The following is a 24,049-nucleotide window of genomic DNA, read 5'->3' as shown; positions in this document are numbered from 1 at the left end:
GACCTAGGGAGGAGCCCTCAGTTGGAGCAAGAGGGTACATCACCGCAGCATTTAAATCCCCCCACACTCCCCACATAGTCACACAGACACACGCGCGTGCACACATTCATAGACACACTCACCCACTCGCACGCACGCACGCATGCATGCACGCACATTCCAGGTTTTTAAGAGCAAGAGGGAGGGCATGGTGTGATTGCTGATGAAGTGCTCAGCAAGACAGGCCGGCTCAGTGTCCAGCTTGGGCTCCCAGGAACTTTAAGCCTTGGTGTCCCACCGTGGCTCCCCACGCTTCCATCCACACTGGCCTTGGGATGGGCCATGATAAGGCCCGCAGTCAAACACAGCTTCCCACGCCCAGGGCCAGCTGGTGTCAGAATGGAAGGACAGCCTCTCCTCTAGGCCGCAGGCCCCAGGCAGACCCCACCAGGGGGAGGTCAGGCAGCTTCAGGCTAGAGGCCCACCACGCAACCCGTTCATCCCAGGCTGGACAGCCCCCCAGACCTAACATCACACAGCCAGGGAGAGGCCGACTCGGGCCTCAGACATGGGCTCCACCAGGCCTCAGAGCTCCAGTCAGTTTTGTCACTCAGTGGTCTTGGTCCGGGGTGACCTTGGCCGAGTCCTTGCTGTTCTCTGGGCCTTGATTCCTCATCTGTAAAGCCAGAGATGGAACCAGATGGCCCCTCAGTCATGACATTGCACTAAGAGACAGCTCCCTCTTAACCCCTAAACCCCGGACAGTCTTCCCACATACAGCAGTCTAACGGGTATGAATTTAAGTCCAAAATACATGATCAACTTTATGTAATATTCACATAGCACCTACCAAGAATCGAAGCACCCTACACATATTAACACAGAAGGCTCTGTTATTGTTCCCTCTTTAAAGGTGGCGATGGGCACCTGGCTCGGTAGAGCAAGGGACTCTTGATCTCAGGGTCCTGAGTTCAAGCCTACTTAAAAATAAATAAATAAATAATGAAAAAATAAAGATGGTGAACAGGAGGCACAGAGAGAGGAAGTAACTTGTCCAAGTTCGCACAGCGAGTCCATCTGGCCTCCAGCGCTGCGTTCTTAAGCTCTGCTCCCACTCCTTTATAAGCAATGTTACATCCTTTCATTACCCTGACTCAAGTGCAGTCTTCCCTCCCTTCCCGGCCACAGAATCCAGTGAGATTTGCAGACTGTTATGGGGTCAGGAACAAATGGGGGTGGGGTCCAGACAACATGGGGGTCACCCATACAACCGGAGCTCCCCCCCAGCTACGGACGGTGACATGTCAGTGCCCTCTGTCTCTGGACAAGTCACACAGGTGCCCCTCCCAGGGCCAGCCCTCGGGGGTCCCACCAGCTCCTCTGAAGGCCACATGCTCAGCACCCTCCTACCTCCGATCACTGCCCCTCCCGGCAGAGCTGAGTGGGAAGAGAAGCAGCCTCGGCCCTGCATGGAAGCCGCCAGGCCCTGTGTCCCCCAGAGAGGGCCTCCCCCTCCTTTCCATCCTGGCACCTGCTTCTGTACCCACCTGCCCACTGGCGGGCGCCCTCATGGAACCTCGCCCCCCAAACCCGGGCAGGGGCAGGAGTTTTCTGCAGGGTGGTTCTGCACCATGGCAAAGCTGCCATTCCTTCTGTCCTGCTATGAGAACAGGAAGGAAATTAACATTTCCACATATTACACCAAGCTCCTTTCTGTGCAAAGCGCTTGGCAAATAGTTCAAGGAACAAGAAGTTGATAACAGAAGGTGTTACAAAATTCAAGTTAAATCTGTCTTCCCACAGTTGAAACTTGGCCCTGTTCCACTGTGAAAATTCGCCGTAGAGTAAGTCTAGTCCCTCGTTTTATCGAAAACCTTCCACCTCATGGAAGTCTTGATTTTCCAGGGTCAACAGCCCTCCAGGACGTCTGTGCCCTCTCGCTCTTCCCCATCGCCCCTCCCTCTCTCCCCTCTCCCACGACCTGTCCACACACTCCCCCACCCGTTTCCCCAGTCCCCCTGCTCCGTCTTATGTCCTCCCTTCCTCTTAACCTCCTTCTTCTCTTGCAGCCTTCTCCTGGGCCGGCCTCCTTCGTTCTCCACGGTCTGACATCTCACTCCCCTACTCGGCGCTCCCCATCACGCAGGACGAATTCCACGCTCTTGAGCGTGGCATTCAAGGCCCACCCGTGGCCATGACCTGGTCTTTGCTCTCCTTTCCCGAGTTATCCCTTGTGTATCATTAGTGCTGTCCTCCCAGATTTTTCTAGTCTTCATTCTAAACACATGCTGGATTACACTTCCATGGTCCCTTGAAATTCAGCATGGCCCTGTGACTCGTTCAGACCCGTGAAATTCGAGCAGTAGCGGCGCGTGGCACTCCGGGCAAAAGGGCTGTGACGGCCCGTGTGCGAGCTCGCGTGGGCCCCGCCCCCGCCACGGCAACCGGAGGCGCTGGCGGGTGGCCAAGTCTCCATCGGTCTGCGTCCCCGAGGGGCGGCATCTCCAATCACAGCCCCACATGACCTGCAATGGACACACGGAAGTCCTAGAAAGAAACATTATTTTTAAGTGGGGTGTTGCTTGTTGCTGCCCATTCTAATATAATGTGTCCCTTGGGCCTATGACCTTTGCAATTCCACCTTGCCTGGCTACTGAACGTCCCTTGGGCTCACTGGGATGCCAAGGCTGCCCTCTTTGACTGACATTCTCTGCTCCCCGTGCCCCCTCAGCAAAATCCTCTCATCCGTTGAGACTCAGGGCAGTTGCCACCCCTACCAGGAAGCCCTCCTAACTTTCCACCCAAGGCAACGGAAGGGAAGGAAAAATTCTTCTCTACCCTCAAGGTCTTCTAGCTAGACTAAGAATTCAATTTACATGAGACAGACTAATAGGAGAAAATAAAAACCAAAAGATTTATTACATGCACACAGAGGCCAAACAATGAAATCGAGATCCAAAGAAATGACCAAGGCAGGGAGTTTTTATACTTTTTAGACAAAGAGACAATAAATTTGTGAGGAATTGACAGGACAAAGAAAACTTAACTTTGGGAGCTTTGATTAGGAATTCTAAACAGAATTTGTGCTGGGGTAAATTAGTAAAAAGTAACAAGGGTCATTTACACAGTCTTCTTGGATCTAAATTTCCCATCTCTGGTGATAAGGATCTCTTTAGCTCCTAGTACAGGGCGGGGACCTTTCACAGGGGAGATTTATTTTCTGCTTTCACGGGAACAGAGGAGGGTATGAGTGCCCTTCTTGCCAGACTGTCTCTTAAGTAACTTCTATTTAAAATAATCAATATGCCAGGGCACCTGGGGGGCTCAGTAGGTTAAGCTTCCGAATCTTGATTTGGGCTCAGGTCATGATCTCAGGGTCGTGAGATCAAGCCCCGCGTCGGGCTCCACGCTCAGTGCAGAGTCCGCTTGAGATTCTCTGCCCCTCCTTGCCTGCTCTCCCTCTAAAAAGAAAGTGTTCACTGAAAAGAAGAGTCTCTAACATATCTAATAATTATGCCCTCCGTCTCCCTTCCTCCCCTCCTGTCGCTCCCCCACATCGTGTCCTGACCCCCACGCCCAGCATTAATTGACAGAAGAGCAGTCAAGAGCATGGAATTTGCAGTCAGGCAGACCTGGGTTCAAATCACGACTGTACTACTCACTACTAGCCGTATCTCCTCAAGGGAGTACTTGACTCCTCCAAGCCTCAGTTTCCCCATTTGTAAATTGGGGACAATCTCAACCTCGTAGGGCATCCATGGAAAGCACATGGGAGAATGTATCCAGCATCTGTGGGGCTCCTTGAATGAGTCAGGCTCTAGGCCTGGGAGACTGGAGTGGCCACGGAAGGCCTCGCTGAGGAGGGGATAGTAGAGATGACAGCTGAAATGGGGAGGAGCCAGCCATGCAAAGGGCTGGGAGAAGAACATTCCAAACAAGGGAAGCACAATTGCAAAAGCCCAGGGTAACCAAATTCCATAAATGGCCACTTTTCCCTGATGGCTAATGATGATGTATTTACCCCAAAGACACAGATGTAGTGAAAAGAAGGGCCATAAGACCCCAATGTTCATAGCAGCAATGTCCGCAATAGCCAAACTGAGGAAAGAGCCGAGATGCTCTTCAACAGATGAATGGATAAAGAAGATGTGGTCCATATATACAATGGAATATCATTCAGCCATCATCAATGATGAATACCCAAGTTTTACATCAACATGGATGTGCCTGGAGGAGATTATGCTAAATGAAATAAGTCAAGCAGAGAAAGTCAATATCATATGGTTTCACTTATTTGTGGAACATAAGGAATAGCATGGAGGACATTAGGAGAAGGAAGGGAAAAATGAAGGGGGGGAAATCGGAGGGAGATGAACTATGAGAGACTATGGACTCTGAGAAACAAACTGAGGGTTCTAGAGGGGAGGGGGGTGGGGAGATGGGTTAGCCCGGTGATGGGTATTAAAGAGGGCACGTACTGAACGGAGCACTGCGTGTTATACAAAAACAACGAATCATGGAACACTACATCAAAAACTAATGATGTAATGTATGGTGACTAACATAATAAAATAAAATAAATAAATAATTTTTTAAAAAATGGCCACTTTTCCACCTCCAGTCTTCCTTGCACACCTCGACATCCCACAGCCCACCAGGGGACATCTAGGCCACACGTCACCCACATGACTTCGTCACATACTTCACTTGTGAGTTACCAGCAAGGGCCTGCTGCAGACTGAGGCAGGAAGATCAGGGCGGAACTGCCAAATGGGCTCTAGGCCCTGGGCTGTGTGGATAAGCCGGCTATCACCGGGGGCCCAGGGGCCATCATGCCTCCAGCAAAGGCTCTGAGTCCCTCAGTTTGCTTATCCTCCTGGGTGGAACCTCCAGCACACCGATAAGGCCAAGAGGAAAGTAAATGCTCTTGTCTGATCTTCCCCTGTGTGATCGCCAGAGGTGGTGGCTACCTGGGCAGAATCCGGTTCCTCCGTTCCTTCTCCAAAGACGGCCACGGGGCATCAGCATCAGCACCCGACCCTGAGGCCTGCTGGCTGGAACTCAGCTCGCAAGCAGTTGGGACGGAGGTAATGCCCAGCCTGTCCTTATGGGTCTGCCCTTTTCCTCCATCCAGATCCACACAGCACAGTCCCCATAGAGCGGGGGTGGTTTCATCCCCCATCAGGGCCCTCAAAGCTCCAAGATCTTTCCGGAGCATCAGACAAGTCCCTTGTCAGAGGCTCCTGACTCGGCCACGTATTCCCTGAAGAGCAAATAAAACATTGGGTAGAAGTTGCCAAAGGCTGAGCAGAAAGGGTTCATTGCTCTAAATTCCGGCCCATGCCGTGCCATCCAGCAGGGTGGCTATTGCCTGCCAGGGGAGGGGGAGCCGTGGGACTACTGCACTGGGCATGAGTCAGGGGCTGTCACGGCTGCCTCCTGCATCCGCGTGCCACTCCAGCTGGCCCCGGGGAGAGCCAGCTCCCAGGATGGCTTTCCTGCTGGCCCCAGAGGCAGGGCTGCGGACGGAAGCTGGCCAGACTGGAGAAGGAAGGGGAAGGAGCTCAGCTCTGGCACCAGCCGGCCTCTGAGAGTTGCCCACGGAGGCTGGCAGCAGGGAGCCTTCTCTGAGCTGTCCCGGCTCAGAGCTCTCCCAGCCTGAGGACCAGACACCTCGAGTCCCAACGCTTCGCTAATTCACCTTGCGACTTTTTGGTAAGTGACACTCCCCGGCCTCGAGTTTCTTCCTCTCTAGAATGAGGGGATTGGACTTGTTCCAGGAAAACAGACTGCACGCCAGTGCTGGTTAGTGTGACAAGTGGCTGGGGGTGCACATTGCTCAGGACGGCGAGGCCACATCCAGCGCTCAGATTGCCTGGCCGTGTCTGCCCCGCACTCGGGGTGGGGGGATGGCAGACCAGGGGCCATGTAACTGCCACCCACGAGCTGGAGGGCCTCGGGGCCCCATCCCGCAGAACATTCTGCCCCTCGGAATCTGTGGTCAGGAAGTTAAAAGGCAGACGTTACCAGCGGGAAAGTTGTGGATTCTTCAACAGAAACCCAAGTCAGGCTGATGAATCACCTCTCCTAAAGGAATAAATACCAACAAAAGGACTCTGGGGACAAGACGTGACAGGAAGGTCAGCTAAATCAGACAATATTTCAAATGTTTTGGATGACCTGCCCTCTTGCTGTCCAGCTTGAGAGGATGCCGACAGCTAGGGAGTAATTGAAGGGCCACCAACTGTGGTTGTCCCTCTTCCCCATGACCCACTAGCAATAAGGATGGCTCTTACCACCTCCATTCCAACAGGGCATGATGGCACCTCCAGCATTTCCTGGAAGACCCAGGGGGGCTTGACCCCTGGTCGGTACCATTCCTTCTTCCACGTCCCAGTCCCTCCTGGGTCTGCACAAGCTGACCCCCTCTCCTTCCTTTCCAAGTCTCCCCCACCCCCCACCTCACTCCTTGGCTCCCTCCCTACCCAGGCCTTTCCCTCACCCTGCAGATGGCACCAAAGAAGAGGGGTCCAAGGAGGGGCATGCCCAGTTGGGTTTTTCCTAAAAATGTCCTCATCCCTTCCACGTCCAGGCCCTGGCATGTCTCCTCAAAGTCTCAAGCTGGATGGTCAAGCAGCCCCGGGTGGGAGGGAAGGGGGCAGTTCTCAGGTGAAGAGCGGGAGGGTGAGCAGTGGAGGCTCCCAGTGACTCAGTTAGCAAGGTCCCATCCACATCTGCTCTTCTTGGACCCCTTGGGGTAACACTAAAGGCAGAAACTTCAAAATGCAAGTTTGTCAAACTTCTGATTACACAAAATCTTTCAAACCTAACAAAAGTGAAAAAGGATAGTGTCATGAACTCCACAATAGCATCACTCAGCGTCAAGAGTTACAACACTACTCCTCAGCCCAAGCCACCATAATGAAAGACCATATAAACTGGAGGCTGGAAGTCCCAGATCAAGGTGCCGGCCAGTTCCGTTCCTGGTGAGAGCCCCCTTCTCACTGTGCCCTCACATGGTGGGGGGATTGAGGACAGCTCTCTGGGGTCTCTTCTTTAAAGGCCATCAGGAGGGCCCACTTTCACGGCCTCAGCTAAACCCAACTCCCTCCCAACCAGCCCACTTCCAAATACCATCGTATTGGGAGTTAAGCTTCAACATATGAATTTGGGGGGCAGGGAGGGAGATACAACTCCGTCCATAGAAATTACGCAAATCTTTGTTTTATCTAGACCCTCATGTTTAAAAATGTTGTTATTCATTCATTTTTGCTGGTGCACTTTAAGACACAGATTACCATTTCACTTTAAGACTTTATTGTACATCTCCAAGAGGTAAGGATTTTTAAAATGTATGTAATCACAATGCTATTGTACCCCAAACAAAATTACCAATAGCTTTAATATCATCTAATGTCCAGTCCATGTTCAAATTTCCCTAATTCCCTCAAAATGCCTTTTAATGGTTTATTGATTTGAATTAGGGACTAGGATCTAAAGAATATATACATGGGTTGCATTTGGTTGTTGTCTAAGACTTTGAATAAATAATACTTTCCCGTTTTTATGCTTTTTTCTTCAAAAAGTGAGGGAGCGAGGGGCGCCTGGGTGGCTCAGTAGGTTGAGCATCTGACTCTTGATTTCGGCTCAGGTCATGATCCCAGGGTTGTGAGATCAAGCCCCATGTTGGGCTCTGCACTCAATGGGGAGTCGGCTTCTCACCCTCTGCCCCTCCCTCTGCTCTCTCTCCTTCTCTCTCTAAAATAAATAAATAAATCTTTAAAAAGTGGGAGTGGGTGGGGGTCACTTATCTTCTAGAATGTCCCAAGTATTGGGTTTAGATGATTGCCTCCTTGTTCCTTTATCTACATACTTCCTGAAGACTGCTAGTTAGATTCGGACTTAAGTTGAAAATTTTTTATTGGAATACTTCATAGACAGTTCCGTGGATCTCTTACTACATCATTTCAATAGGTACATAATTGATAGATGCTAGGGTTGATCAGTGGGTCCTGATGTGATCAACATCTATTGGACTTCCCCCTTCGACCTCTCATTTATGGGTCCAATATCCGCTGATGCTCTTCCCCTAGATCCATTGTTTTATTAGGAACTGCAAAACAGTGATTTCTTCATTCTACCATTCCTTCTGAGTTTAATTTCTAGAATTCTTCAATAAAGAATTTTCCTTCAGCATTATTTGTAGTTACTTGAAATATACCTGAAATATTCGCTCAGACAAAAACAGCATACATACTGATGATTATTTCCCTTTCTCTATCAATGATCAGAATAATGAGTCGGTGCCCTAGCAGTCCCCCCATGGTGATGAAGTAGCTGCCGTATAGTATCATACGGAACTCATGGCTTTTTGTGTGTTTAATTTGTTTCGATTGAGTTGATGTGATGCTCAAATTGTCCCACTTTTGGCCACAGGAAGCCTCCTCCTACTGATTCCCGAGCCTTGGACAGGACTCCAGTGATCTTTGGAGGCTCCCAACTTTCTGGACTTTCAAGATATTCTTGGCTCCTTCTGTGCATTTCTTGGCCCAGCCCTGGAATCAGCCATCTCCTCAAGAATCCCTGATCCTCTAGTGGTAAATGGTATCAGTATCTGGAGGCCACAAGCTGGGCCTCAGGATACTCCATGCTATCACATTATCATGGCTTCTAGGTTTTTCGGCTGCCAGAACCAAGAGATACAGTCAACTCGTGAACAACACGGGTCTGGGCTGTGCAGGTCCAGGTCTGTTTACACACAGAATCTTTGCAGTACATGGGGTGCAGTGCTATAAACATATTTTTCCCTTCCTCGTGAACTTCTTAATAACATTTTCTTTTCTCTAGCTCACTTTATTATAAGAATACAGGACATAATACACATAACATACAAAATATCGTATAACATAACATAACATACAAAAGTGTTCATCGACTTTTTAGGTCATCGGTAAGGCTTCTGGCCAACGGCAGGCTGTTAGTAGTGAAGTTTTAGGGGAGTCAAAAGTCATATGCGGATTTTCAGCAGCCCGTGGAGAAGGGGTCTGTGCCCCTAAACCCCACATTATTCTCAGGTCAACTCTACATATTTTGTTAGAAAGAGAAAAATAATTAATTAGTACAAACTTAGACTTCCAGTTCAAGTTTTAAGATGGCAGGGTTTTACTTCTAACTTTTTTGTTGTGGACTTACATCTCTTTATTCTTCCACTGAAAGTCTTGGTTCAGGACAACATTCGCATAATTAATTACTGACTGGCTTTAACCTCTAACTTCAGGGTTTCAAAATAACAGTGGCAACATGACCAATAATAAGGTTACTAGAGGAAGTTGCAGATTTCGTTGTTTTTTTCCTTGTTGTCACTGTTGTTTATCCTTGGAAAGTACCCCCCACCCTGTGAATGTAGAGTCAAAATTCTGCATTTTAAAGACACTTGAGGGGCACCTGGGTGGCTCAGTGGGTTAAGCCCCTGCCTTGGGCTCAGATCATGATCTCAGAGTCCTGGGATCGAGTCCCGCATCGGGCTCTCTACTCAGTGGGGAATCTGCTTCTCCCTCTCCCTCTGCCTGCTTGTGCCTCTCTCTCTCTGTGTCAAATAAATAAATAAAATCTTTAAAAAAAAAAAAAATAGGGGCACCTGGGTGGCTCAGTCAGTTGAACGGCTGCCTTCGGCTCGGGTCATGATCTCGGGGTCCTGGGATCAAGCCCCGCGTCGGGCTCCCTGCTCAGTGGAGGGTCTGCTTCTCCCTCTCCCTCTCCCTCTGCCTGCCTCTCTGCCTACTTGTGCTCTCTCTATATATCTCTGTCAAATGAATGAATAAAATCTTTAAAACAAACAAACAAACAAAAAATAAAGCCACTCAAGGTTTTTTTTTTTTTAAGATTTTATTTATTTATTTGACAGAGAGATTGACAGCGAGAGAGGGAACACAAGCAGGGGGAGTGGAAGAGGGAGAAGCAGGCTTCCCGCTGAGCAGGGAGCCCGATGTGGGACTCGATCCCAGGATCCTGGGATCATGACCTGAGCCGAAGGCAGACGCTTAATGACTGAGCCACGCAGGTGCCCCTCGAGGTAATGTTTTGCTCTGTGTGGTTATGTTACCAACTTGGTAACCGTTGGGTTCATTTGTTTTATTTTATTATTATTATTCTTTTAATGAGCAGAGAGCCCAATGACGGGCTCCATCCCAGGACCCTGGGATCATGACCCAGGCTGAAGGCAGACGCTTAAACAACTGAGCCATCCAGGTGCCCCGGGGTTCATTTGTTTTAGTTCTCAATTTTGAGGGATGTCTTTTTGATCAATGGATTCTGTAAAACATTTACCTGGTGGCAGAGTCAAACTAGAAAACAAGAAAAATCTCACCTCTATCCCTGCCTTTCCCCATTAATACCTAGTCTTATTAATTTTGGGTTTCTCCTTGCACTGATTCTTATTAAAAACATGCGTGTCTGGGTATGTAAAAGCAGCAAGCTATAAATACTGTTCTGTTCTGCCCCCTCTTTTTTTCTTTTAAACAAACAATATACCCTGGAGATTTCAACCATCCCCTTCTTTTTGCCATCTGCATTATACCCAGTTGTGCGGCCCGCATTGTAGCTTATCTGACTGATGTCCCCGGTTGATGGTCACTTCGGGCACACTGCTAATGTTTTGCTTTTGCAAATAACATTGCAGTGCAGAGCTGGTGCGTACGTCTTAAAAAAAATCACAGGCCCAAAATGGCATCACTTAGGCCAAGCCCCCAGTGGAAGCTTAATAGAGAATCTAACTGCAGTTTCAACCTCCCCCAGAAAGGTAATCTTAACTAGTCAGTCAGGAATTTTCCGATGCCCGCCAATGAGTCAGCCAAACGGGCCCTCTCCATCCCCTAGAGGAAGATGAGGTGATCTGTCTGATAAGACGGCTTGGTTTCCCCCCCAAGGGAAAGCAGCCGCACCTGGAAAATCTTTTTCTTTTGCTGGTAACTTTCTTACCCCACCCTCCTTCCATGAATACTTTCCATGTTGTACAAACGCCTCAGGAGTTCCCCTCTATTTGCTAGAAAGGATGCTGCTCGATCCGTGAATTGTCCACTAAAGCCAATTAGACCTTTAAAATTGACTTGGTTGGCTTATCTAACAGTAGTTTTCTATTGTTGTCAAAATGTGTCTTTGGATTAGAATCCTAGAAGTAGAATTGCTACATTTAAAAAGGGCATGTAGGGCGCCTGGGTGGCTCAGTTGGTTAAGCGACTGCCTTCGGCTCAGGTCATGATCCTGGAGTCCCGGGATCGAGTCCCGCATCGGGCTCCCTGCTCGGCAGGGGGTCTGCTTCTCCCTCTGCCCTCTTCCCTCTCGTGGTCTCTGTCTCTCATTCTCTCTCTCTCAAATAAAGAAATAAAATCTTTATTAAAAAAAAAAGGGGGCATGTATGTGTCATTTGCTAGATGCTGTCAAATCCCTTCCATAAGGTTGGACCACCAAAACGAAATTTTAACAATGCGGAGAATTGAGGGGTAAGATGCAGTGCTCCCCACTCCATCGGCCACCCAGGCCTGGGGACCAGGCCAGCCTCCTACTCAACGGTCAGGCCTGGACAGATCTCACAGAGGAACACTAGGTTCCCCAGCAGTCCTGGAAGGAGCCATAAAGTTCCATTCTCCTTACTTTGGCTGGAATGATACCAGTTTGATAGGTAGCCCTGTTCATCTCAGGCTGAGCAGAAGCTCTGGATACTTTTTTCTTTTTTTTACCTTCTTTAATTGACAAACTTAAAAATTAATTATTCCTCTGTGCATTTGGTTTGGCAGACAAAATAGTTCGAGGTATGGATCCCATGGGGGAGCTATGTCAGGTGCTCAGCAAATGGAGATTACTGGTAAGTTTGTTAGTTGATCTGACCTTGGTGGTCTTTCTTTACAAATGCAAGGAAAACTCGCATGGCTAGGATGCATTCAGTCTCTTCTTCATCCAACCAACGTGAATTGAACACCCCCTCAGTCTGCGCCCTACTTCCGCCTCTAGGCTAGAAATAAAACCCTATACAGCCTACTTGTTGACTCCAGCCCATAGTGGCTTGAGGCTTGGCTCACCCTATGTTTGTGGGTCTGTTTTTTGTTTTTATTTTTGTTTTAAGAAAGTAGTTGCTTACATGTGAAGATAAGGATTTCACATAAATATTGAGACTTCTTTTTTTTGCTGAGCAGGGAGCCCGATGCGGGACTCGATCCAGGGACTCCAGGATCATGACCTGAGCCGAAGGCAGTCGCTTAACCAACTGAGCCACCCAGGCGCCCATAAATATCCAGACTTCTGACATCTCTTGAAAACATGGCCAGTCTGGCATCGCCAGCCAGACATGGAAACTGCTGGTGGGAACAGGGTAGAAGGGGCCTCCTTGTCATGGGGTTCGTGCTGCCCCGGGCCCAGGATGCCCATCCAGCCCTTCCATTCATCTCCCTCACCTCCTAGATCATGAGTTTGTGAGCCCCGCCCTTGACTGCTAGCTTCCTGAAGGCAATGACCACTAGTGTCTTTTTTTTTTTTATAATCTCTACACCCAACGTGGGGATTGAACTTACAACCCCCCGAGATCAAGCGTTGCATGCTCTTCCAAATGAGCCAGCCAGGCACCCCAAGGACCACTTGTGTCTTATTTGACTTTCCAGCATCTAGCCCAGGCTCCAGCACACAGTGGGGCCCCAATAAGTGTTTGTTGTATGAATAACAGATCTCTTGGATGCCTGCATCACATTTCTTCTAACATTAAAATTATGCAATTGTAGGGCACCTGGGTGGCTCAGTTGGTTAAGCGACTGCCTTCAGCTCAGGTCATGATCCTGGAGTCCCAGGATCGAGTCCCGCATCGGGCTCCCTGCTCGGCAGGGAGTCTGCTTCTCCCTCTGACCCTCCTCCCTCTCATGCTCTCTCTCTCATTGTCTCTCTGCAAATAAATAAAATCTTAAAATTATGCAATTGTAATGTGCAGAGCGGCATCATGCGTGCCCCTGGTCTGTGCCATCCCACCACCTAAAGTCACTTACATGCCCGTGTGCTGTACTTGGTGTCCTCACGGTGACATTTGACCCCCTTCCTCCTAGCAATCTCCTCTCCAAATGAGGATAGCAATGCACACCTCACGGGCCCTGGGGAGACTGCACAAGATCAGAAAAGGCAAGCATAGCACCTGCCACTTATTTTTAGCACATTATTATCAGCACCTTTATCTCCAAGATAGGAAGAGTCTCCCCACTCTTTGTTAGAATTTATGGTTTAGGATTGTTTATTTGGTTTGTTTTTTGGTTTTGTTTTTTTTTTTCAGCCAAGCTCCAAGGAAGAGATCACAATAGAAATCTCTGTATTCTGTGAATTTTCTAAATCCCCTCCTCACAAACACTGATGGGGATAGAGATCTTATCAGAGAGGGTCATATGTCTTATCAGGTCTACTTAGCAGCCCTCAGGGACGCGACTAAGGCAGGTCAGATCACATATAACAAGCAACTCATGCTGGCCATTGCTTGCTCAGAACCCAAGAAAAAAGCATGAAGTGGTTTGGGGTCCTCGGGCTGGTGGCCCTCTCAGAGTGCTTAGTCACGTAAGTACAGGGCATGCAGGCGGCATCAGCTCTCTTTCTGGGCTCTTTCTTGCCCTCTTATTCTCCTGCCCATCCATGGATAGAGAAGAGAATATAATCACTCCCAGACTGTTTTAAAGTTCAAGGCTCCATTTATTGATCAGTAACTTACCACATGCACTGTGGGGTCCAGGTGACTTGAGACAGGCCTGCAGGATTGTACAACTCCAGGAGTGCCAGTCATATCATGAGCTGTATGAAATGGCACCCCTTGGAATTGTTCAGTGCACAACCTGTGCAACTGTAGACATGGTCCTGTCTAGGAACAGCATTTTTCCTGCATTTGTTTCTAGGTCTTCTCTCTGCTCTCACTCCATTTTCATATGTATATGTCTCTGTCTTTTTGGATGTCTCTCTCCATGCAAAACTGTGTTTTTCCTACTTTGAGTCCTTCTTGTTTCTCTATCCTCTTAATTTCTCTAATTTATTCCCCATCGCCTCACTTCCTTCATAACCCCTCTCTTTAGGTTGAGCCCTGGAAAAAGATCAAAAGGGCTACTGGTAGGCCCAGTTTTGCCTCTAACAAGCAGTGTGACAATAGCCAAGTCACCAGCTCCCTATAAAAAGAGGATGATGATTTCCATTCTACCTCCTTCCCAGGGTTTCTTTGAGAAAGACACAGAAAGATGACAGTGGCAATAGGGACAACTGCCACTGTCAAGAGTTCCTATCTGTCAGGTGCATGATAGCCGTCATTTTGCTTAACACCCCAAACATTCTATGTGAGGGGGTTATTATCATTCCACCTTTTTGTAGGTGGGAAAACTGAGGCACAGAAAGGCCACATGGCTTACCCAAGATTACACAACAGAACCTATATTCAAACCTAAGTTTCCTGCCATAGTCTTTCCATGGTGTTGGGTGGCCCATCCTGATGATAAGATGACATCATAAAAATATTTGGGAAATATGGTAGGATTACAGCATGAGATGTAATAGTTATATTGTAACACAGGGCAGGTGAGATCGCTGTCTCTCATTTGTTTCTCTTTCCCAATGCTGGCTTAAAGAATCCCTCTGACAAGGATCAAGTCCATGAGAGAAAACCTCAGGGAGAAAGACAGGCTGAGAGATTACCTGGAGAAGCATCCTTACAACCTGGCCTACAAGTTTGTTGAGTCTGTAGATCCGGACCTGGGGGTATATTATGAACCCATGAGGAACTACCTGGATGTAAGTGTGGTGGGGAGGAATTGGGGGGAAGCGGGGGTGCGGAGGACTCTCCAGAGCAGACCCTAGGGCTCCGGCCAAGTGCTGGGGTTCATCTGGAAGTGTGAGCAGAGATGCTGGGGCTGGGGCTCCTGCAGGCAGAAACGCCAGGGAACAGGGACCCCCATCCCCAGAGGAGAAGTCACCCCCACCCTTAACTCCTGGCCTGTGGTGACCAGGTTCAGCAATGAGCAGGTGACAGGAAACATCCATTTCGGTGCCGACGATACATCCTTGGCACGTATGCACCACCGCACTTGGCTTGAGGGATTTTGTTCTTTCTGAACTAAGCAAATCACTGAGTTAGAGTAGAAGGGTGAGCATGTCTGCTCCAACGACAAAGCCCACTGCAAACCAAGTTGGACACCCCAGGCAGAAGCAGTTCAGCCTCCCCAGCCCCAAGAACGACACCAGTAAAAAAGTTATTGAGCGCCTACAATGTGTGAGGCCATAAAAAACTAACATAGATTGCTGCCTGTGTTCTCCTTTAGGATGTTGATGGACTCCTGTCTCACATTGAGGTCTTTCAACCATTTGGAGTCTACTTTTGTGTGTGGTGTAAGGAAATGGTCCAGTTTCATTCTCCTGCATGTGGCTGTCCAATTTTCCCAACACCATCTGTTAAAGAGACTGTCTTTTCTCCATTGGCCATTCTTTCCTGCTTTGTCAAAGATTAGTTGACCATAGAGTTGAGGGTCCATTTCTGGGCTTTCTATTCTGTTCCATTGATCTATGTGTCTGTTTTTGTGCCAGTACCATACTCTCTTGATGACCACAGCTTTGTAATACAACTTGAAATCCGGAATCGTGATGCCTCCAGCTTTGTTTTTCTTTTTCAACATTCCTCTGGCTATTCGGGGTCTTTTCTGGTTCCCTACAAATTTTAGGATTATTTGTTCCATTTCTTTGAAAAAAGTGGATGGTATTTTGATGGGGATTGCATTGAATGTGTAGATTGCTCTAGGTAGCATTGACATCTTCACAATATTTGTTCTTCCAATCCATGAGCATGGAACGTTTTTCCGTTTCTTTGTGTCTTCCTCAATTTCTTTCATGAGTATTTTATAGTTTTCTGAGTACAGATTCTTTGCCTCTTTGGTTAGATTTATTCCTAGGTATTTTATGGTTTTGGGTGCAATTGTAAATGAGATTCGACCTCAGCCACAGCAACTTCTTCCTAGAAACATCGCCAAAGGCAAGGGAAGCAAGGGCAAAAATGAACTATTGGGACTTCATCAAGATAAAAAGCTTTTGCACAGCAAGGGAAACAGTCAACAAAACCAAAAGACAACTTACAGAGTGGGAGAAGATATTTGCAAATGACATATCAGATAAAGGGCTAGTATCCAAAATCTATAAAGAACTTATCAAACTCAACACCCAAAGAACAAATGATCCAGTCAAGAAATGGGCAGAAGACATGAACAGACATTTTTCCAAAGAAGACATCCAAATGGCCAACAGACACATGAAAAAGTGTTCAACATCACTCGGCATCAGGGAAATCCAAATCAAAACCTCAATGAGATACCACCTCACACCAGTCAGAATGGCTAAAATTAACAAGTCAGGAAACGATAGATGTTGGCGGGGTGCGGAGAAAGGGGAACCCTCCTACACTGTTGGTGGGAATGCAAGCTGGTGCAGCCACTCTGGAAAACAGTATGGAGGCTCCTCAAAAAGTTGAAAATAGAGCTACCATATGACCCAGCAATTGCACTACTGGGTATTTACCCCAAAGATACAAATGTAGGGATCCGAAGGGGCATGTGCACCCCGATGTTTATAGCAGCAATGACCACAATAGCCAAACTATGGAAAGAGCCAAGATGCCCATCGACAGATGAATGGATAAAGAAGATGTGATATATATATACAATGGAATATTACTCAGCTATCAAAAGGAATGAAATCTTGCCATTTGCAACGATGTGGATGGAACTAGAGGGTATTACGCTGAGCGAAATAAGTCAATCAAGGAAAGACGTGTATCATCTCAGGAAACAAACTGAGGGTTGCTGGAGTGGTGGGGGGTGGGAGGGATGGGGTGGCTGGGTGACAGACATTGGAGAGGGTATGTGCTATGGTGAGCGCTGTGAATTGTGTAAGACTGTTGAATCACAGACCTGTACCTCTGAAACAAATAATACATTATATGTTTTAAAAAAAGAAGAAGAAGAAGATAGCAGGAAGGGAAAAATGAAGGGGGGGAAATCAGAGGAGGAGACAAACCATGAGAGACTATGGACTCTGAGAAATAAACTGAGGGTTCTAGAGGGGAAGGGGGTGGGGGGATGGGTTAGCCTGGTGATAGGTATTAAAGAGGGCATGTACTGAATGGAGCACTGGGTGTTATACACAAACAATGAATCATGGAACACTACATCAAAAACTAATGATGTAATGTATGGTGATTAACATCACATAATAAAATAGAATTTTAAAAAAAGGGGAAAAAACTAACATAGGGTTATCATTATTGTTAACATAGGGTTATCGTTATTGTTAACATAGGGTTATTGTTAACAAAAGGTCTCATCCCTTCTCCAAGAATGCATAGCCCAGCCTGAGAGACAAGCAGAAAGTAAATGAATGTCAAGGAAAAGGGCCAACTGCATGGTATTGATGTTCTATTTTGAGTTCAGAGGAAGTGGTCTGGGGTAACCTAGGAGGGCTACCTGGAGGAGGAAGCACTCAAGCTGGGCCAAGAAGGGTGGAAAGGATTTAGTGAGCTGCAGGGGACACTGAAGAGCTTTTCAAGTGGAGGCACTGGCCTGAGTAGAGGCTATAAGGTAGAGTGGTCGAAAGCTGATTTCAGGACACCCGACAGAGGCAGGCACCCTGGGGGTCAGGGAAGACTAGGGCAACCTGCCTTAACCATCCCTTCCCGGCCCCTGCAGCTGGCCTACGTCGGCACCATCAGCATTGGAACACCCCCGCAGGAGTTCAAGGTCATCTTTGACACGGGCTCGTCTGACTTGTGGGTGCCCTCCGTCTACTGCTCCAGCCCTGCGTGCGGTGAGCGCCTGCACCCGTCTCGTGCCCCCCACCCCCACCCTGCCCCGTCCTCTGTCCTTGGCAGGCTGACAGATGCTCACCTCCTGTGTCTGCAGCTAATCACAATGTCTTCAACCCTCTGCTGTCCTCCACCTTCCGGACCTCGGGCCGACCCATCCACCTCCAGTACGGCTCCGGGAGGATGTCAGGATTTCTGGCCTATGACACTGTTCAGGTAACGTGGAAACCAGAGGCTGAGGAAGGCTGGCCTGGGGAGAATTGACGGCTTATAGGATCAAATGTAGGGTCAGGTGGGAGCACCTGTCTTTCTCAAAGTCCCCCAGCCTGCCCTGTGGGGCTGGCTCCCTAGGGAGACAGTACCCCTCGCTGACACATGGAATCCCAGAATAGCTAACCCAGAGAGTGGGTCACCGTGCTGGCGGGGCTTGGAGGCATGGATTTGCAGCTCCTTTCCCCTTGGTTAGCTCAAGGCTGATTTGGGGGGAACAGGGAGAGGTGTGGAAAAACCACCCACTTTTATATTTTCAGCACGGTGCTGGGTGCTTTCATGGTAAGAACTTGTTTGATCCTGCACCAGCCCTACGTGCCAGGCACAGTTACTACCATCATGCAGATGGGTGAATCGAGGGAGAGGGAATGCCTTTCCCAGGGTTATGCACCTGCTAAGTGGCAGAGCTGGGATGCGAAGCAGGGCTCACACAGATGGGGGATGTTTTGGAGAAGAGGGCAGAACTGATACGGAGCCTCTGGGTGCAGCTGAGGATCCAGGCACCCAGGCAAAAAAACCAAGGGCCACAGAAGTGGGGAGGGGGGCTGAAAAATGGGTCCTTACCCTTGGGGGCCTCTGAGACTCTAATAAAAACTATGAGCTGCCTCCCCTAAAGTGCCTGAACACACACACACACACACACACCAGCATATTTCCCAGGCAGAATTTTCCTTTTTTTTTTTTTTTAAGATTTTATTTATTTATTTGACAGAGAGAGACACAGCGAGAGAGGGAACACAAGCAGGGGGAGTGGGAGAGGGAGAAGCAGGCTCCCCGATGAGCAGGGAACCCCATGTGGGGCTCCATCCCAGGACCCCGGGATCATGATCTGAGCCGAAGGCAGACGCTTAACGACTGAGCCACCCAGGCACCCCCAGGCAGAATTTCCTAAGAGCTCTGATGGCATGTGGTATAACAGGCATCTCTCCTCGGGCGGACATAGAATCCACAACTGCAATGAATTCACTCCATTTCTGTCATCAGATCACAGTCATGCCCAAAAGAAGACTATCCTCCTCTCTATTCTTTTTGTCCTCGAGTGGAAACAATTCAGTCCCACTCTGAGTCAGTTTCCCCACCTGTAAAAAAAAAGGGGGGGGGATAACGTCAGCAGGAGGAGCAGGTGTTGGTTAAAATCCCCAGGGTCCACGCACACAGAACCTATATCTCTGTTCTGGCTTGTCATAGCAGCCGAGGTCCCCAAGAGCACAGCCACACCTTGGTTTTTCTCTGCTGTTAGTGGCCTCTCCCAGCCCAGCCCCACTTTCCAAACCTTTCCCTGGTGACACCCTCTTCTCCCACAGTTCGGGGGCCTTATCGATGAGTCCCAGGCATTTGGCCTGAGCTTGAGGGAACCCAGCAAGTTCATGGAATATGCAGTCTTCGATGGCATCCTGGGCCTGGGCTACCCCAGCCTCGGCCTCGGAGGGACCCTCCCCATCTTCGACAACCTGTGGAAACAAGGTCTCATTTCTGAGGAGCGCTTCGCCTTCTACTTGAGCAAGTAAGTCTGGGCTGGACGAGCTGTTTGTCCAAATCAGCTGTAAGATGCTTCCAGTTACATGAAAAAAGTGTAGACTACTTGATCCTGAAGTTTCTTGAGAGATAGCCTGATCCAGGGGTCAGCAAACTATGGCCTGGGGGCCCTATCTGGCCCAGCCCCTGTTTTTGTAAATAAAGTTTTATTGAGATGCAACCATGCTCATCTGTTTCCATCTCGTCTGTAGCTGCCATTGCTCTACAACCACGGAGCGGAGCAGACACAAGGGCTATCTTGCAGGCGGCAAAGCCTAAAATCATGATGATCTGACCCTTTACAGGAAAACTTTGCTGACCCCTGTAGTCCAAGTCCCTCATTTGACCGACAGGGGAACTGAGGCTCAGAGGGAAGCTTTGCACAAGATTGCCCAGGCAGGTGGCTATAGATGGGCTGTAGCAAAGGCCCCTGAGAGCTGAGGCCTCTGTGATGGGAGAGAGCCGGCCTGCGGAGGCAAAGTCCCAGGCAGAGGGAAAAACCCGTGCAATGGTCTGAAGGAGCACCCGAGGCCCAGCGAGGGGGCCAGTGTGGCTGGAGCACTGGGGGAGGAGGGGAGAGGGAATGGAGCCTGGCAGGGAGGCCGGGGCAAGGTTCCCCTGGGGTTCTGCACCACGTGGGAGTGGAGGCCTCTGGCAGGGGTGAGGCAGGGAAGAGACATGATCCAATTTCCATTTTCGAAAGCTCACCCTGGTTGTGTGCTGGAGAATGATGCAGTGGAGTGGAGGCAGGGAGGCCAGGGAAGAGGCTACAGCAGACTCTTTAGGAGAGAGAGGGTGGCAGCTCGGTCCAGGGAGGTGGAGGGAAGAGCGAGAACAATGGAAGGAGTTGGGATATATGTTGGAAGAAGGGGCAACAAGATTTGCCCACAGGTTTGCTCTGGAAGGAAGGGGAGGGGTCAGCAGAGACATGTCCCCCCTCGCGAACAGTGTGCACCCAGGACCTTCTACATAATTTGCAGGAAGAGTGCAACATGAAAAGAGGAGGCCCCTTGTTCTACAAGTATTAGGAATTTCAGGACAGGGACAGCAGAGAGGCGGGACCTTGCTGAGCATGGGGCCCCACAGCCCGCACCCCATGTAAGCCCGGACACTCGGCTTTTCTGAAAGAGGACAGGCCAGACCTCCCTGGCTGGCACGTCCCCCGACCACGTGGCCGAGTGCTCTGATCGCCGAAAGGGACTGGCAGAGGGGGTGGTCAGAGCCAGCCCTGCAGCCAAACTGTCCAGGTTTGAACTCAGCTTCACCATCCATTAGCCAGGCCTCAACCCCTCTGTGCCCCAACCTTCCTGTCTGTAGAATGGAGAGCAGAGGAGTGCCTCCTCCGTGGGACTTTGTGACGTGTGGACAAGTGAGCCACGAGAAGCGTGTCTTTAGACGATGCTTTAGACAAAGCAAATCCCCCCTCCTGGTTACTTTCCCCTCACAATGAACACTTTCCCCCTCCCCCTCTCAGAAAGGAGGAGGAGGGCAGTGTGGTGATGTTTGGCGGTGTGGACCACTCCTACTACAGCGGAGAGCTCAACTGGGTGCCTGTGTCCAAGGCCCTCTACTGGCAGTTGTCCGTGGACAGGTAAGCCCGTCGCTCTGAAGGTGGCCCCAGGTGATGCCCGCACACGGACACACATGCGCACACACAGACACATGGACACACACACACCGCGCACAGGTTCTAATAGCCCCACGCCTCCTGACAAGGTCCTGATACCAGCAGACAAAAGCTTAAAATGTCCTTTGGAAGCTTCCGTCGCCCGTGTCCTGCCCCCTGGGCTAGCTCAGGCATTGTCTGGCCAGGGGCCCTGGCATCTGAGCTGGGAGCTGGTTGAGCAGCCTGTGACTCCCTTCCTGTCATTCTGAGCACCTGCTGCCCATGAGAACCTCCATCTTCACTGTGTGGGCCCCATAATGAGCCAGACACCAGATATAGGTCTCTCGTCCCTCCCTCACTTACTGGTTCATTCATTCATTCAACAAACATATGTTCGGCATCTGCTGTGTGCTGGACACTTGAGGGAGGAACTGAGGATAGAAATTGCTCTTACAGAGTACATCTAACAGGGCAGATGTACATGAAACAAGTCACACAAATAGTGAATTTACCACTTTGATAGATGCCAGAAATGAGTAAAAGTGTGCCGAGGTGACCAAGAGAGGAGCCTGACTGAGTCTGGGTGTAAGACTTCCCTAAAGAAGTGACAGTGAAGCTGGAACCTGGAAGATGAGGAGAAATTAGCCAGACAAAGGGAGTGGGGATGGTTCTAGAAAGGGGAACCGGCACATTCAAAGGCCCTGAGGCACAAGAGAGCTTGGGACATTCAGGAACTGAAGGAAGTCAAAGAAGGTCAGTAGGATCAGAACAAGGGGAAACAGCTGTCAGGTAAGAGCTGAAAGGGTGCCCTGGGGTCAGCCAGGGAGGGGGTGGTAGTGAAGGGAGCCCCCAGTGTGACCCTGGTACCTGCTTCATCCCCGTCTCTCAGCATCTCCATGAACGAGATGGTTATTGCTTGTGATGGTGGCTGCGAGGCCATTATTGATACCGGAACCTCGTTGCTGATTGGCCCATCTGACGTTGTCTTCAACATACAGAAGATCATCGATGCCAAGCAGTCCTACAGTGGCGAGGTGACGGGTCATGCCGCAGGGACACTCTGGGCTCTCCAGGCATAGAAGGATCGGCTGGGCCAACCTTCTCTCTCGCTCTTTCTCTGACAGTACATAATTGACTGTGACGCCGTCAGCACCCTGCCTGACATCGTCTTCACCATCAACGGCATCAACTACTCAGTGCCAGCCAGTGCCTACATCCGGGAGGTGAGGAGCCCACCCTGGGACCTGGTCCTCAAATCTGGGACTTGCAGGAATGTGGGGTAGCAGCCGGGAGGAGGAGGCCCCCTGGAGGCCAAGCCACACCATTGCAGACGCTGCCGAGTGGCCGCGGAGGGCCCGCCTGGGGCCTGGAAGGCTGCCAAGAGAGGGGCTGAGCTCAGTCTTTGGGAGCGGGTGGGGGTGAGGAGAGAAGGAAAGGTATTTTCCGCAGAGGGAACAGCCGGAGCGTGAGTCACAGGAAAGACAAGGCAGAGTGTGAGGACAGCGGCAGAGAGTTCTGGTGCCTGCATGGGCACCCCACTTCTGCAGCTGCTCAGAGAGCCACGTGGCTCCCGGGAAAGGAGGGAGATCCAGCAGAGAAGGGCTGCAAGTGAGGGCTCGGGCTGACTGGTGAGTTTCTGTCTCCTCCAGGATCATCAGGGCACCTGCTACAGCAACTTTGACGAAGGCAAAGGCGGCTTGTTGCTCTCGGACTCCTGGATTCTGGGTGATGTCTTCCTGAGGTTGTATTTTACCGTCTTCGATCGAGGGAACAACACGATTGGCCTGGCTCCGGCAGTGTAAATACTGGAGCTGCTTCAGGAAGCAACCACGCCCGTCCCCCCCCCCCCACACACACACACAGTCACTCGGGGCATTCCCGCCCAGGGGCCATCCTGAACTCTGTCTGGGGCTCTGTAAAGCCTGCTCTCGGTAGAGAATAAAAGACCTCATTTTCCATGGTGCTGAAATGAACCAGCGCCTCTCTTTGCATGGGGGGGGGGGGGGGTTGCATCAGAATCAGGCAGGACTCCAGAATCGAATCTGGACGACCCGTGAGAGAAGCCCAAGGCCAGCTGGCTTCAGTGAAGAGGGAAACTACTGGAAGGCTACTGGGGACCCAGGATGCAGGAACCAGAGCAGGTCCAGAGGGCTCAGTGACCCAAGAAATCAAAAGCCGTCAGCTCATTCTTTCTCTCCCTCCCTCTTTCGCTTCTCTCATCTTTGATCCTCTTCGCCTGGCAAGTTTCTTTCCTCGGTCTTCTACGAGGGCCGAGGGCCGAAGGACCCTACTGCTGCCCGCCTCAGGGCTTTCTAGCCTTAAGGGATGCAAACGGAAAGGAAGAAACCCTAGAGAGCAGCTTAGTACCAGGCAGGGCTCTGATTGGCCCAGCTCGGGTCATGTGTCCAGCCCTGGACCAACCATTGCGGCCCGGACCTGGGGTACTCTGATTGGCTCTCCTTGGTCACGTGGCCTCACCTGGGCGGTGGGTGTGATTGACAGTTTCCTACACAACCACTTGGCAGCGTGAGCTGAGGAGGAACAGTCCCCCAAAGAAGTGGCAGAGGTGTGTTCTGGACAGATGAGCAGGTTCGTGGCTGCCTCCCCAGTCGCCACCACCTCCACATTCAGAGGGACGGGAAAGGATCGAAAAAATAGATTCTATTCTGACCGCAAAAGACCAGTTGGCAGTGGCCCTCTGCTGCAGAGGGTCTCTGAGTGAGGCTCTTCAAACTCGGATGGTTCCACCCTGGCCCCCCATAGCAAAGCAAGCAAAGGACTCCGGCCACCAGCTCGCTGCCACCCACGCCTACAGTGTCCTTTCCAGTCCTGCTGCC

At 50.0% G+C, this 24,049-nt stretch overlaps 1 protein-coding gene across 1 annotated transcript; it reads left to right on the top strand.

The window, feature by feature from the left end:
• Nucleotides 1–13,501: 13,501 nt before the first annotated feature.
• Nucleotides 13,502–23,174, top strand: LOC123856363 (pepsin F-like). The gene is made up of 9 exons (XM_045892567.1): nucleotides 13,502–13,557; nucleotides 14,607–14,769; nucleotides 17,706–17,823; nucleotides 17,919–18,037; nucleotides 19,396–19,595; nucleotides 21,081–21,197; nucleotides 22,102–22,246; nucleotides 22,337–22,435; nucleotides 22,862–23,174. The coding sequence occupies exons 1-9, from the start codon at nucleotides 13,505–13,507 to the stop codon at nucleotides 23,012–23,014; spliced, it is 1,167 nt and encodes a 388-aa protein (XP_045748523.1). The 5' UTR covers nucleotides 13,502–13,504; the 3' UTR covers nucleotides 23,015–23,174.
• Nucleotides 23,175–24,049: the final 875 nt, after the last annotated feature.

This window comes from Mirounga angustirostris, unplaced genomic scaffold (genome assembly GCF_029215605.1).
Source record: "Mirounga angustirostris isolate CCGP_5_RB_7025 unplaced genomic scaffold, mMirAng1.0.hap1 SCAF_13, whole genome shotgun sequence".
In the NCBI taxonomy this organism is placed as follows: Eukaryota; Metazoa; Chordata; class Mammalia; order Carnivora; family Phocidae; genus Mirounga; species Mirounga angustirostris.
The sequence above is the reverse complement of the archived record's forward strand: the minus strand, read 5'-3'. Positions and strand labels throughout refer to the sequence as shown.

Bases quoted from the DNA above. Each gene is read 5' to 3' on its own strand.
- LOC123856363 (XM_045892567.1), top strand. From the start codon at position 13,505: ATGAAGTGGTTTGGGGTCCTCGGGCTGGTGGCCCTCTCAGAGTGCTTA. The intron at 21,198-22,101 runs GTAAGCCCGTCG...CCCGTCTCTCAG, and splicing joins TGGCAGTTGTCCGTGGACAG to CATCTCCATGAACGAGATGG. The intron at 22,247-22,336 runs GTGACGGGTCAT...TTTCTCTGACAG, and splicing joins AGCAGTCCTACAGTGGCGAG to TACATAATTGACTGTGACGC.